This window comes from Cajanus cajan, chromosome 7 (genome assembly GCF_000230855.2).
Source record: "Cajanus cajan strain Asha chromosome 7, NIPB_CcT2T_4, whole genome shotgun sequence".
Classification (NCBI taxonomy): domain Eukaryota; kingdom Viridiplantae; phylum Streptophyta; class Magnoliopsida; order Fabales; family Fabaceae; genus Cajanus; species Cajanus cajan.
The window spans coordinates 5,621,935-5,638,717 of record NC_138523.1 but is presented as its reverse complement, the minus strand read 5'-3'; the positions used below and the strand labels follow the sequence as shown (position 1 = coordinate 5,638,717).

Here is a 16,783-nt window from a genome sequence, read left to right as displayed (position 1 = left end):
AGTTGAAAGCTAAAAGGCGGCTTGAACACTTCTACAAGGGGAAAAATTCTGTGAAGACTCTGCCTGAGACTCAGACATGTAGTTCAAAATAATTAGGAGAATGATTATAATAATTATCCAAGGAAATGTTTGTTTAAAAAACTTAAACACTCACCTATCTCCACTACCCATTCATTCTAAATCTTCCTACCTCAACTACCTATTCATTCTAAATCATTTTTTTCTTTCCTTTCTGCCTTGTCCAATCTTAATGACGTATATTGTTGATGGTTGTCAAAATTTAAACAAGTACAAAAAAAGAGAAACAAAAAAATGAAAATGACCCGCTGGGATGAAAACTCGTAAAGGGCATCTTAGGAAAAAAATTAGGGCAAATGAAAATAGCAAAAATACTCGCTAGGATACATCCTAGGCAAAAGTTAGGGTTTCTAAACAAAAAGAAAAAAAAAAGATCCCCAAGATGACTCAATACACCAAACGGCCAATATGACTAATGTTGCACATCAATCAAAGCAGTCCATTCGTGGGAAAGAGAAAAGAAAAGCCACCATCTAAAAAGGAGGAAACTAAAATATGCATCGCATGCATCTCAAAAAAGCATCTCACAGACTTAGAAAACTTTCTTTATCAAAGGAGAATTATTCAAAATATGCAATAACTACCATCATGCATAAATAAGCATTCAACATCTTTTTGCATCTCAACAAGAAAAGCCAAAAAGGGAAACACGAGTTCCGATTGATATCATCCCAACAAGAGGCAAAAGCAGCCCAAACTAAGGGCATCAACAATCATCAATCAGGAAAGCAATCAGGAAAGCATAAACAATCAGTCATCAACGAACCAAAGGGACTCCACAATAGATGCCTGGAAAGACATCACAATACTCACATGGTAGGGGCAACACTAGAATCCCTATCACCCATCTTCCTCTGCCCACCAGCACAATGGCACCACCTACCAGCAATCCTCATCTTCATCAGACACCCTCGCCAAAGAAAATGGGGCAATCAAATCACAATACCAGTAGCCATCCTGGAGAGGCCGGCATAACAATACTCACTATCAGCAGCTAGCCTGGAGAGGTCGGCATAACAATACTTACAACATCAACAGACGGCCTGGAGAGGCCGACATAACAATACTTACAACATCAGCAGGCGGCTTAAAGAGGCTGGCACAATAATACTTACAACATCAACAGGCGGCCTGGAGAGGTCGGCACAATAATACTCACAATACCAGCAAGCGGTTTGGAGAGGTTAGCACAACAATACTCACAATATCAGCAAGCATCCTGGAGAGGTTGGCACAACAATACCCACAACATCAGCAACACGGCCTAGAGAGGCCGACACAACAATACTCACAATATCAGTAAGTGGCCTGGAGAGGCTAGCACAATAATACTCATAATATCAGCAGGCGGCCTGGAAAGGTTGGCACAACAATACTCACAATATCATCAAGCAGTCTGGAGAGGCTGGCACAACAATACTCACAATATCAACAGGCGGCCTGGAGAGGCCGACACAACATTTACAACATCAGCAGGCGGCCTGGAGAGGTCGACGCAATAATACTCACAATATCAACAGGCAGCCTAGAGAGGTCAGCACAACAATACTCACAACATCAGTAGGCGGCCTGGAGAGGCCGACACAACAATACTCACCATTAGAAACTGGCCTGTAGACACCCAATTTCGTCCGGGGGCATACAAACAAGGAAATGGACCTCTGTTATGAAGGGAAGGAGCTCCCAAAGCATGCAAACAACAGGACAGGACATCAGAAGGCCTAAAGCCCGAATAAATTGGTTTTAGTGGCCCGGAACGCGCCGTTCCAAGCCACAAAAAAGGCCTAAAAACCTTTTCTGGAACGGGTCGTTCCAAACCGCTAAATAGCCTAAAAAACCTAGTTTGAAACGGTCTGTTCTAGTAATGCATTTTTTGTGTTAATTTCAACCCTAGAACGGGCCGTTCTGGTTTCAAGACAGGCTGTTCCAGGGTAAGAATTTAACATATAATGTTCAGATCCAGAACGGGCCATTCTGGCACCTTTCTGATGTCTATAAATAGACAGCTTGGGCACAATTCTCAAGGCCACAAAATTTCATCTCAAACTCCTTAGAGTTCGAAATTTCTCTCTCTCTCCCTCCTATTGTATTTCTTAAGTTTTGTGAGGCACATTGTAGTGTGAAAGGTTGCCGCAAAGCACCTAAAATCTCCATAGTTGAAGATCTAATAAAGCTTGCTACGAGGTATTACTCATCAATCTCTTGTTCTATCTTTCTCTTCTTTTATTTCACTTATTGCTATAATAAACGCAATCATGTAGATATCTTAGGGTTCATCGTGTAATTTAATTTTCATGTAAGTAATCATTAATAAAGGGGATTAAATATTTAAACTATTAATTCTTATTACATTATCTTCATTATAGGGTACCAATTTAGGGCGTTGTAGGAGTGCTTAATACCTTCCCTACACGTAACCGACTCCCGAACCCAATTCTGGTTATCGAGGTCATTATTGAATCTTTAAAAATCTTTTATTTTTCCAATGTTTTGAGTAAAACATTGGTGGCGACTCCATGAACCTATTTTCAAAACCATTAATTAAAGATTAGTCTGGTGTCCGAACATTCCTTAATTAATGATACTTTCAAAAGGATGTCTAAATCATAGGTCGCAAGATCGGAAATTTTTGGGTTGCCACATGGCCTGGAGAGGCCGGCACAACAATACTCACCATTAGCAACTGGCCTAGAGAGGGTGACACAACAATACTCGCTATCAGCAATTGGCCTGGAGAGGCTGGCACAACAATACTTACCATCAGCAACCGGCCTAGAGAGGTCGGCACTCAAAACTTCAGCAACCGGCCTGGAGAGGTCAGCATACTCTTCAACAAGCTATGAATAAAAGAACGCACTATCACAAGAGAAACAATGGAGCATCTACTTGAACACTGAAGATCAGGTGTACAGTTTATCACCCTTGTTACCTAATAGAGTACGCAACCAACACTCAACTGCTCTAAAGGATGAGGATACGAGCAAATACACCTATTCAAGGTAAACAAACGTAGAAGCGCCAACACCAAAGAGACGAGGAGAAGACCCGGACGAAATGTCTACGTCTTTACTTGCCTTTGGAAAAGAAACACAGTTATTCCAAAGGACAAGTAAAGAGGGGCAGCTATAGACACCCAATTTCATCCGGGGGCATACAAACAAGGAAATGGACTTCCATTATCGAAGGAAAGAAGCTCCCGAAGCATGGAAACAACAGGACATGTCATCAAAAAGCCTAAAACCCAAATAAGCTTGTTTAGTAGCCCGGAACGGACTGTTCCAAAACCGAAACGTGCCGTTCCAATTTACAAAAAAAGGCCTAAAACCCTAATTTGGAACGGGCCGTTCCAAGTTCCTAAAAAAAGCTAAAACCTAAGTTAATTTGGAACAGGCCATTCCTAGTTAATCACATTTTTTAATAATATACCAACATATATTATAGTTATTGTGTGAGTAAAAATAATTTTTAGTGACATGTATAGTGCCACTATAAGGTTTGTGTCGCTATATAACAATTTTCTTGTAATATTTATACATCTTTTCATGGAGCCAGAGGGGATTAAAACTTAATATATCAAGGAAATAATGCAAACTCTCCCACCAAATTCACCCTAGAGATGGGTTAGGTGAGAAGGAATATATTTTGTATCACATATACTTTATTCTCACCACTTTTCAATTAATTTGTTCTTAAAAAAAAAAAAAAAACTTCATGCACATAGAATATTTTTAAGTATAAGGGGTGACTTGTTTACATCTAAGACTAATGTGATATATATATATATATATATATATATATATATATATATATATATATATATATATATATATATATATAAAAGAAATAGAATGCAAAACTAGTAAAAGTCACAAGTAACCACCAAAATTAAAAGTGACCACAATAGTTATTTAAATCCGTCAACATCAAAACATTAATTTATTACATAGCGTTATAATTAATAAAACAAAGATATTCAAGATGTTTTTTTCAAACCTTGTTATATGCTGAGCACAAACCCCTTATTAGTCTGGCTTGGAAACTCAAAACACGATCAAAGATCGAACACATTTCAAGAAATTAATCATCAATAAAATGACTTTGTTAAAGTTGGTGAATGTGCTTAAGAAGTCATTAGAGATTTTCCCTTTGGAGACTTTTTAATTACTTTGGAACATATTTTGTAGCCCAAGCATGCTTCCCATTAATGTAGAGTCTCACACTCTTTGTGCTCTCAAGAAAATGTTCGATCATATGTATGGCCTCGGCGCGAATTACTACACAAGCGTACACTGGTTGGTCTGGTGGAGCCACATCTTGCATAAGCAATGCTTCAATAATATTTCCATACCTTCTGTTTGATATAGTTAAAATGTAAATGAGAAGAAAGAAAAAACAAGAGAAGTGAAAAACCCATATGATATAGGATGAGCATAATTTTAAGAGAATTTCCGAATGAAGTTATAATGAAATATATATACTGCTTTCAAAACAATCACACAATATAATTTTCTTTCTTGAAGTGAAAAATTTATATAATATCCACGAAATACGATTAGTCGATTGAAACATAATGTAACCTACAAACTGATTGAAAAAAAAAAACCCTACAAACTGATTTTTCATTTGTTGACTAATGAATGATTAAATTAAATTTACCCTTAGGATTCGGATAAAAATCATCGTGTTATTATTTGGTTTCAAGCTTGTTATTATTTGGCCATTTGGAATATTTCCATTAATACTAAACCTTCTTCATTCTTTTATTTGGACAAATATTGAATGGAATATTTGCACATAAATGTCGTATGATATTGCTAATATATATTATTTTTATAAGTAGAGTGCATAATCTTCAAGTGCATATTGAGAAGAATGAAATAAAGATTTATTATTAAACAAGTTGATGTCTAATTGATTTTGTAAGAATAAAATAGACTTATAATATATTTTCATAATATGATATCAAAGTATAATCTAGGAAATATTGTTGGGTTTATTATTGGTCACTCATTATAGTGTTGTTGTCAAATCATTCACTATCGAATCATTATCAATTTGCCTATAAATATTCAATCCTTAATGTAAGGTGTGTATTGAAAATATCACATTAATGAATAATAAAATTGTAAAATAGTATATAAGTTGAAAACAATTATTATCTTACAAGCTGATTTTTTAAAGTTGAATTAGACATATATTTCATATTTATAATATGATATAAAACTTATAATACTGGGAGTGTAAAACATAAAATAATAATAAACCATGTGTATCAATTTAGAGCAGAAATCAAGGCTAACCAAATTTTGTTTACCGTAGCAAATCCTTGCATCTAAGCAAATACATATATTGCTATTAGAGTAAGTAAGAATTTGTGTACCTTGAGAAGAAATCTCGAATTTCCGCCTTTGAAGTAGGGTAACCTTCTGAGAAAGTAATAAAAATTATCCTATCATCAACCGGAACCTCCCTTTTCTCATCATTAATGGTATTACTAGTAGTAGTAATACTAGCTTGGTCACTTGTACTATTACTCGTAGTAACACTAGTTTTATTAAACATGGCCGATACCTCATTCAAATTTGGATCAAACTCTTTTTGGTTTGAAACATCATAAGTCTCCAGTGGAGGATTAGAACCATCCCAATAGCATGAACTCCCTTCACTCCTTTGTGGTGTTGGTAGAACAACCTGTTCGGGTACAATAGTAAATCCAGGTAATGGATTATAATATACCCTTTCTTTCATAGCCTTCGTGTATTGCACTTGTTGCACTATGTCTATGAAGACTTTTAAACAGATATTGTTGAGTATCTTGGTGACTGCACTTATGATAATCAAACGTTTTCCATAAAAATATTTGAGTGATGTATCGTTGTTTTGCAGGATGCTTTTGACCACAGGCAAAGCATTATGATTAACAACATCATCATAAATGAATTGGGGACTCTCAATGCAATTAATAACCAAGATAACCTCATCTACAAGGCTAGCCAACGTAGTGTCAGGCCATTGGAGCATGTTTTTCATCAAATTCATATCTTTGCACTGTTTTTCAAGCCATATAATGAAAGCCATGACATGTGTTGATTGGCTAGTGCCACGGCCTAATCCCACTACCAATCGAGTGAAGAGTTGACGATCAATATTGTAAAAGCTAAGGAACTCTTCTTTAGTAACAATGACAAGTGTACTTGGGTCTGTGAATGGAGCAGAGAAAGACATTGTTAGATGATGGTGATGATGAGATTGTGAAAATGATCGATTATAATTTATGTTGATATGTGTGACGTTTAAATAAAAGAGAAAAAGGAAGATGTTCAATTTAAATCTTTGTTAGGCAATTGGTGGGGAAATATAAAGAATTTAAAAAATATCATTTCTAAGAATTATTAATTTTCTGAAAGTTAAGAATTTTAATTTTTTTTATGTTTGATTTATTTTTTTCTGAACTCATAAGTTACGAATGTTTAGTTCATCGTTTTGCAATATCTTTTCCATGTTTGGAGCAATTAAAATCAATGGAAATTTTCTATGTACAATAGTTGACCGAATTCTGAGTGTATTATGAATAATGTATTAATATTTTTTCTTTATTAATTATATGTTTTAATGTGTTTATAATTGTGTAATCTAGTCAAATAATAATTTTTAAAACTCCTTAATGTAAATTAATATGATGCATATGTCATGACTCATGATGAAAATAACGCTTTCAGTCTATATAAATTAATTATAAACTTTTCTTTTGTTTTTTCATATACATCTTACTTTGAAGACAATCATGTTTGAAGTATGATTAAACCCTAAATGATAGATAACTCTTCTAGCAAGAATTTGAGCTATAGTTCGCCATGTTATTGAAAACAATAACTCATTTTACTAGACTCGATTCTCGTTAGTAAATTATTTTAATATAATGTAATAGAATTAATATCAATTAAAAATATTTTCCGAATAAATTTTTTAATAAATTATTTTGAAAGAAAAATATATAAATTCAATTATTCAACGTGGACGACATTTAACTTTTATTTGACTTACTAAATTACATTTAAAGAAATGATTACTAATTGCCTTCCCTTGTATCCTCTAATTTATATTTTATTTTAAAAATGAAAATTATTTTTTAATCATTATTTTGAAAAAGAAAATTAGCCTTACGAAACGTATTCTTTTCTTAAATATTTTTATGTCCATAAATAAAATAGTAAAAGTTAATTCCATAGTAGTATATATTTTCATTTTCACTCAATAGTTTGTTTTGAAATAATAAAAAAAATCATTTATGTGGTCAATGATAAAATTAATTGCATAAAAAAATAAAATTAATAATAATAAGGCTAGCTGAAATACCCTTGTGTCCCTCATTTTATTTATTATTTAATTTTTATACTTAGTTTAAATATTTTACTTTGATATATTAGTTGTGTTCCTCATTTTATTTTTATTTTAATTTGGTACTTAGTTTAATATTTTACTTTAACATCTTAAAGTCACTAGGAAAAGGTAATTTCACATTGTTGAAGTGATTTTTTTACATCGATTGTACAATGGACATAGAATTCATCAATATGAAATTAGGAGTCATTTCACATTGAACAAAGAACTGATGTAAAATTGATCATTATATTAATTCATATTCTAATCAATGTAGAATATGACTCATTTTTCATCACTTATGATCATAACCTATGTGGAATGTGATGGGTTCTTTAATAGGCAGGTTACTTTTTATATCACCCCAAACTTGCAAATACACAATTTGAGTACCAGACAATTCACGAACAATCCTTGGTAGTAAAAAATTCCTCAATGCACCATATTACTCTTATAATATTAATTTATGTTGTACATAATAAGTACATAAACAAACTAAAAATGATATAATTTAACATCATCTAGTACATCAAAATGATTTACATAACATAATATTAAGATAAGATAACTAAAAGCATCCTAACAATCATATACAACCTAAATTATGTTCTAACATGCTAAAAACTAATAAATTAGAGTCAACTTTGAGTAACCTTAAGGAAGAATCTTGCCCATTAATTGTTGTCGCATGGTGTTCATTTCCATAATAGACAATAGTAATGAATCCAAAAATATCCATAATTGTAAAGGAAATACACAATATTATTTAATGAAATATACAAGAAGCTAGTATACATATAAATGATGTTTCATATTACAAAATTTACACTACTCTATGAATATACTATGTTTTCATAAAAATGGTTTGCACTTGCTTAATAACATAATATCATCACTCATAGTCTCTTCTCTGCCTATTATACTACAAACAAAACAAAACAAAATAAAATTTTCAAATATTATTACTAATAGTTATATAAAAAATAAAAAGTTTTAATTGAATGTTGAAAATTCAAAGTACTTTTAGAAATAACCATTACTTTTTGTGGAAAGACTAAATATATTATGTCCAAATGCAATAACCTGCCTAAGAAGAGACCTCCCAATGTCTCTAAGATTAATAGAAAAAGGCCCAAGTCCATTTGGGTACCTAAAACCAAAATAAGTTCTATTGTAGATCTTATTGATAGTGGGAATAGAAAAGTGCAATCATGATATATGAACAATGGTTGTTCATGTCACATAAAAAGAGAAATGTTTATATTTCAAAGCCTGAGACCAAGGAATGGTGGTCAAGTCACTTTCAGAGGAAATCATAAGCGTAAGATCAAAGGAATATGTAAGATATGTATATCCTCCTCTTTATCTACTAATAATGTACTCTATATTGATAGACTTAAACATAACATGCTTAGCATAAATCAATTATGGGATAGTCACTACAAGAAAAAGTTAAATTTTCGACGGATAATTTCCCACGGATAAAAATCCGTCGGATATTTTCCACGGATTTAGATCCGACGGAATTTTAACTGATGGAATTTTCGACGGAATTTCTGACGGATTTAAATTCGTCTGAAATTTCCGACAGAATTTCCCACGAATTTAAATCCGTCGGAAATTTTTGACGGAATTTCCCACGGATTTAAATCCGTCTGAAATTATTAAATAAAATATAAACCCATTATTTTTCAAATGCAAGCAATCCTGATCCCATCGATACACACAACAATGCACTATATAATATTTTCATTATTATATGGGTGTTTTCAAAATATAAATATATTGTAATGAATAAGATAAATATAAATAAGAGTGAGTGAGGTATGACTTACCTATATATAATTATATGTTTAATTAGGTTATTATAAATTATAAACTAATTAGCGTAAATGTGTTTTTTTTACTTATCTTGAAAAATACCAACACATGACGTCTAAATTTAAGAATAACATATCTTTTCTTTAATTTTTAAAAATCACTCATCTCTTTGAAAATAACGTTATTAATTAAATAAGGGGGGAAAAAGTTAAATTATATTCTGCAAATCATATATATGTATCTATCATTTATTTCTAAATTACATCCAATACTATGTTATTTTCATGAAAACTTTCATTGATCTTCAATTTTGAAAATAAGATTTTTTTCAATTCATTTTTAAAATTATTACTTAAATTTAATATATTTTTTAAATCACAGTGAGCATGATATTTAAAATAAATTTCAAAAAAAGTTGAAATAATGAAATAAGAGATCAAATCTCATTTAATTATTGATATTTGTATTAATAAATTATTTTTTCTTAATAGTATATAAATAGTATTATCTTATATAAGTAGTTGTATGTGCCACTTAAATAAATAAATAAGAAAATTAATACTCACTTAAAAATTTGAGTAGAGATATACGTATGACGTTATTGAGAAAAACTTCAAGTAGGGGTTAATGGAATTTTTTCTAGATTAAATCTTCTTTATTTAAAACTTAAAATATTAAAGTTAAAATAATTACACTAAATAATTATTTTTTTTCCTAATAACTGATTGATTTAAAAATATATCTTTAAGTTTAGTAATTTCTTAAATTTACATTTTATTGATTTCTGAATTTTATATTTAAGTAAATCAGTAAAATACAAAGTAACGAGTATAAATATGAGTATTTAAAACTTCAATGAATCTATATATAGAAAGTAGAGATAAAGACAGAGAAAATGAATGGAAGAAAAATAGTTAAATATATAGTTGTTTGATTATCTATAGTAATAAATAAAGGGAAATATACGTCATCTTTTAATTGATTTTATCTAAAAAATAATAGATAATCATACCCTTAACTGATTTTTATTTTATATATTCTAATTTTATTTGTAATAATATGATTATATATTTAAATAGTTTTATTTTAATAATTTTTTAAGTATATTTTTGTCTTTTCACTTAAAATATTTGAATTTCTATATTTTAATTTGAATTATTTTCTAAGTATATTTTTGTCTGTTTGTCTTAAATTTTTGAATTTCTATATTTTAATATTAATAATTTTTTATTTCTATTATTTATTAATTCTTTTCTTTTTTAATGTTTTATAACATTATTAAAATTTTATAATTTTAATTTCTATAATTTTATCTTACTTTTTATTTTATAAATATAATTTGGATTATTCATTTTATAATTAAATTAATTTTTTAAAATTTTTATGAGTTTACATTCTAAGAATGTATTGAAACCCCTCAATCTTTGATTATTAGATAGCAACAACATGGATATTCTGATTATTAGACATTATGTTATAATTCTACTGATCGTACTATATGTTATTTTTAAATTTGAACTCCTAAACTTTATTTGTTATGTATGACATTTTATTTTGTATGAATGAACTTGTTTTGATTTACATAATTATGATTGATTTAATATCTTTAAATAGGATAATTATTTAATACAAATTTGAATTAAAAAAAAGATAATTTTTCACAGAATTTCTCACGGATTTCCCACGGATTTATCCGTGAGAAATTACCCACGGAAAAATCCATGAGAAATTACCCACGGATTAGTCCGTGGGAAATTTACCCGCGGACGAATCCGTGGGAAATTACCCACGGATTAGTCCGTGGGAAATTATCCACGGATAAATCCGTGGGAAATCCGTCGGAAATTATGTGAAAAATTATTTTTTAAAAATTCAAAATTGTATTAAATAATTATCTTATTTAAAGATATTAAATCAATCATAATTATGTAAATCAAAACAAGTTCATTCATACAAATAAAGTTTAGGAGTTCAAATTTAAAAATAACATATAGTACGATCAGTAGAATTAAAGATTAAGGGGTTTCAATATTCTTAGAATGTAAACTCATAAAAAATTTAAAAAATTTAATTATAAAATGAATAATCCAAATTATATTTATAAAATAAAAAGTAAGATAAAATTATAGATATTAAAATTATAAAATTTTAATAATGTTATAAAACATTAAAAAAGAAAAGAATTAATAAATAATAGAAATAAAAAATTATTAAAATTACAATATAGAAATTCAAAAATTTAAGACAAAAAGACAAAAATATACTTAAAAAATAACTCAAATTAAAATATAGAAATTCAAATATTTTAAGTGAAAAGACAAAAATATACTTAAAAAATTATTAAAATTAAACTATTTAAATATATAATCATATTATTACAAATAAAATTAGAATATATAAAATAAAAATCAGTTAAAGGTATGATTATCTATTACTTTTTAGACAAATTCAGTTACAAGATTACGTATAACTTTATATTAAATGTGAATTTTGTAAATTCAATCGTTAAATTAAAAATATTTTACTCTTAAATCATATATACAAAATGTTATATTAATCGAAGATGATTTCTTATAAAACAAAATTAAATTTGTCGAACAATTTATATTTTCGATGAGAAAATTTTTGTAGGAAAAGTTATATTATTGATGAAATATTTCAGACAAATTTATATTTGTCGAAAATTTAAGAACTAGTTTTAAATTTGATATGAAAATATTATGATATTATTAGATAAGATTTTAAGTTAGTATTTTATTAATGGTTGATAATTAAAAAATAAAACAAGGATAAATATATTTTTTGAATTTTATATGTTTGATTAAAGATAACTTACAAAATAACTCTTGGTAAAGTTATTTCGCTCAATAACACATGACGTGTGTTGAATTTTATCGATCCAATTAATTGTTAAATTAAAAGTTATTAAATTTTACTAATAATTAATATAAAATCTTAGTGACAATTTACTATATGATCTTAATATTTTTGTATAACTAATATCTGGTTTTAAATTTGATATGAGAATATTATATATAATTAGATAAGATTTTAAGTTAGTATTTTATTAATAGTTGATAATTAGAAAAAAAAAAACAAGGATAAATATATTTTTTGAATTTTATATGTTTGATTTAAGGTAAATAAATATATTAAATTAATTAATAATTTATTTAAAATATTAAAATTTAATTTATAAGTATGTAATAAATAAATATTTATAATTTTATAAATTATATTATCATTATAAATCATAAAATAAAATTATTTAAATTATAATTTTAAATAAAAATAAGTAGATGTTAATTATATAAAGTAAGTACATATAAATAAATAATAATTAAATATATTATTATTATTAATTATTATTATTTGTAATATAAAATTATTATATATTATTATTACAGTACAAATATGAGATTATATATTTGAGGATGACTTAAATGAATTAATTTGTACAAGTTATACTGACAACATACATATACATTTCGGTAGCCTACTCATCAGAACTTCACAGTTAAGCGTGCTTGACCTGGAGTAGTACAGGGATGGGTGACCTTCTGGGAAGTTTCCCAGAAATTGCACAAATAAGGATAAAACACGCTAAACAATGAAATATCGTGAAATAGAACCCTTGAGAGGCCAAATATGAGGGTTGTTACATTAATAAATTTATTAAAATTAAAAATTATAATTTTCACGAAAAATTCCTTCAGGGTAATTTCCCACGAATATATCCGTGGGAAAATCCGTCGGAAGTTACCCACGGATAAAAATCCGTCGGTAAATATTTCAGACGAGCAATTTACCGACGAATTAGTGTGCATCGGTAATCTGTCGAAAATGCACTATTACCCACAGATTTTTGGTATTTCCCACGGATTCTGGCCGTCTGTAATAGCGAATTTTCTTGTAGTGAGTGCTTGTGATCTATCTTTTAACAAGGATAAGTGTATAGCCTGAAATAGTGACAAGATGCAACTTTTCATTGCCATAAGATAAAATAATTTGTATAAGATTAAATTGGATGAACTAACACATCAAAATGTAAGATGTTTGGTTTCAATTGAAAGCTATTGGACGTGGCACAAGAAGTTTGGACAAGCTAGCTTAAGATTAATCTTAAAGTAGAAAAAGCATAACCTCGTAAGAGGACTTCTAAATCTTGCTTACCACTCTAGTGAGTTTTGTGAAGAATGCCAAAAAAGGGAAACAAGTTAAAACTTTTTAATATAATATATATATATATATATATATATATATATATATATAGTTTTCACCTTAAGGCCATTGGAGCTCTTACATATTGATATGTTTGGTCTAACTAGAACTATGTCTTCTAGTGGTAAGAGGTATAGTCTAGTCATTATGGATGATTATACTAGATACAGATGGGTTTTGTTTTTGACCCTCAAGAATGTACTTTCAAGGGTTTTTTCTTATGTTCTTTGTACAAAACATATTTTATGTGATGGGTTCCTAAAAAGTTACACAATATGGACATGACATGTTGTATTGTTAGACATGCCATGCATACAAGTGTCTCAAACACAAGAAGAACAAGTTGATTTAGAGATAAATTATACATGATCTATGATGTTGGAGCTAATTCTTTCAAACACACACAGTTGCACAATGATTCGAAGAAAGCTTTGTATATAGAATGCACTAATTTTACACGATTGTCCATGTTGTTAAGATTTTTCAAGCTTAATGCAAAAAAGGATTGGACTCATAAAAGTTTCACATAATTGTTTGAGTTGTTGAGTGACATGCTTCCTAAAGGTAACATGTTGCCAACACGTAATTATGATACTAAGAAGATATTATGTCTAATGGGTATGGAGTTTAAAAAAAAATGCATGTCCTAATGATTGAATTTTGTTTGGGAGAAAGTTTGATAAATTACATAAGTGTCCACAATGTGGGGTATTATGATACAAACTGAAGAAAGGTGACTCTGAATGTGGGGTGAGAAAGTGTCTTTCTGCAAAGGTTTTATGATATCTTCCTATTGTTACAAGATTGAAACGATTATTCACTAACGTCCATGATGCCAAAAACATTAGGCGGCATCTAGTGGACAAAAGAAAAATGGACAGTTGAGGCATTTAGTAGATTCTTTGAAATGGAATAAAAAACATTTAATGTTTCCAAATTTCAGTAATTATCCAAGAAACCTTAGGTTTGGACCTGTCTTAGATGAAATGAATCCATATGATAACCTAAGCTGTAAACATGGTTTATGGCTTGTCTTGGTAGTGATTTACAACTAACTTAGTGGTTGCACATAAAGCGTAATTATTAAATGCTATCTATGATGATTTCGGGTCCAAAACAATGATGAAACGATATTCATGTTTATCTAAGTCACCAGGTTAAAGACGTGAGGATATTGTGAGAGAAAGATGCTGATGTGTTTGAAGAATTTTCTAGTACATGTTATTTTAAACAATCAATGACTTTCAATCATATGGCAATATAAACGACTACATTGTTAAGGGACAAAAAGTGTGTCCTATATGGGAAAAAGGCACGTGTTACCATCAATTGTTACATGGAAGGAAAACAATTTACCTTAAGCATCAGAGATTTCTATGTTGTAATCATCTGCAACATAGATTTAAGAAACCACGTAATGGGTGTTAGGAAAATGAAGTAACTTTAATGCCTTTATTGATGACCAAGTTTATGAACGGGTGAAAAAGTTAATTGTGGTACTTCGGAAGATTGAAAAACAATCTACTGGGAGAAACATATGTAAGAAAAAGTCAATGTATTTTTATTTGTTGTATTGGGAGATCCTTGATGTGAGACATTGTATAGATGTCATGCATGGAAAAAAAATGTGTTTGACAATGTTATTTGAACGCTTCTAAACATTTAAGGTAAGACAAAAGATGGTGTGAGTCATTCACCAGGGCAAACCAAGTAAAACAAGTGTTTTGTGTTACTAATCGCCTGTTAACAAAAATTGGTCATTTGTTTTACAAGGAAAAAACATTCATGATACCTATGACCATAAAGATTGATAACAGTGTCGAGTCACTATAAAAAATAGCTATATTTCCTCTTTGATTTGTAATATAGGGAATAACCTATGTCATTCTTTTCTGAGACACAAATAAATATAATCCAAATTTATCACGTAATTGTTAGAAAGCATATTTTTCAATAGAATCATAAATACTTGTATAATTAAAAATGAAAGCAAAATCAATAGAAAATTGAGAGAATTTTGATAATAAAAAAAATCAATTCAAGATTTCAATCATTGCCACAAAATTTTCATTGTTTAAAATGTAATTTGAATTCAAACATCCTTAAATCAACACAAATGTGACTAAAATGTATATATAAATCTAGATCTATAGAATTTCATGAAAACTGAAGACGTAAGAAATAATTACAATCTTATAATTTTTGTAAAATTCAATAACGAGGAATGGTTGATTTAGGTGATTTTAGATCTAGATCAAAAACACAATTCAAATATGATTTGGATCTAATAGAAATGCAATTCATAACCCTAAAAAAATTAGAGCCAAAAAAGAGAAGAAAATGAGATGAAGAATTTGTACATAAAAATTAAATTCAAATTCAAATTTTACTACAATTCATAAACCTCAAATTGATTGAGTAGATTAGCCACACCTCTCCATCATGATGCTACAATTAACTCGTGGAGAAATTGTAAAGAAAGAGAAAGAAACAAAGAGAGAGAGAGAGAGAGAGAGAGAGAGAGCGAGAGAGAGAGAGAGAGAAAGAGAGAGAATTTAGAGAAGTTTGTAAAACAAAAAGACTTTAAATCTAAAAAATGATGTAAAAAATATGCAATGTAAGTCTCTTTACACATATTAATAAACTAAATTAGTGGGTGTAGTTAGATTAATTATAAACCCGACCTCTCTAATCACCTAATTACAATTCTTAATTACTTCTAAAATAATTTCCTAAATAAAACTTAATTTAAAGTGTAGGGATAGAAACTTGTGGCACATGTTTAGACATTAAGACATCCAAACTAACTGAAGCTCCCAACAGAGAAGTTGTAGAACCTTGTCTTATATTTCAAAAGACACCAAAAACTTTTGATTCTTAGTTTGGGAGCTCAAGATATAGCCATTGCAAGACAACATGTCAAAGTTGGAAAACATTATCAAAATTAACTATAATTTATAATTAATTTAAGGCATTCACAACCAATTCATCAATTTAAGACACATATAAATGCCAACTAAGCTAAATGTATAAAACATGCTTTATCAAAGATTCAACACTTGATATTTATCTTCTCCACATGCATGCCTAGCTTGAATGTTGACAACTAGAGTGACAATGTACATGTTATATGTGATGGACGTGATGAATGATTGTGGGAGAACATTCATACTTAAAATGAGGTATGTGTAAATAATGTTCATATATATTATATTTTTTTTATTAATATTACTTTTTATTTTAATCATTAAGTTATTCTTTAAACTAACATGACTTACTTTTG

The 16,783-nt window shown here is 29.1% G+C and overlaps 2 protein-coding genes and 1 long non-coding RNA gene across 3 annotated transcripts in view; 1 reads left to right on the top strand and 2 right to left on the bottom strand.

Moving 5' to 3' along the window:
• LOC145949691 (uncharacterized) overlaps positions 1–16,783 on the top strand; it is an 86,363-nt gene that overhangs the window by 51,223 nt on the left and 18,357 nt on the right. The gene's annotated exons all lie outside the window — the stretch shown is intronic.
• LOC145949779 (uncharacterized) lies at positions 4,240–6,303 on the bottom strand. Its single transcript, XM_083060656.1, has 2 exons — positions 5,459–6,303; positions 4,240–4,429 (listed from the first exon to the last, which is right to left on the bottom strand). The coding sequence occupies exons 1-2, from the start codon at positions 6,301–6,303 to the stop codon at positions 4,240–4,242; spliced, it is 1,035 nt and encodes a 344-aa protein (XP_082916782.1).
• LOC145949692 (uncharacterized) lies at positions 12,313–16,774 on the bottom strand. Its single transcript, XR_014428096.1, has 3 exons — positions 15,934–16,774; positions 14,857–14,889; positions 12,313–13,238 (listed from the first exon to the last, which is right to left on the bottom strand). It is a non-coding gene; the product is annotated as an uncharacterized LOC145949692 (long non-coding RNA).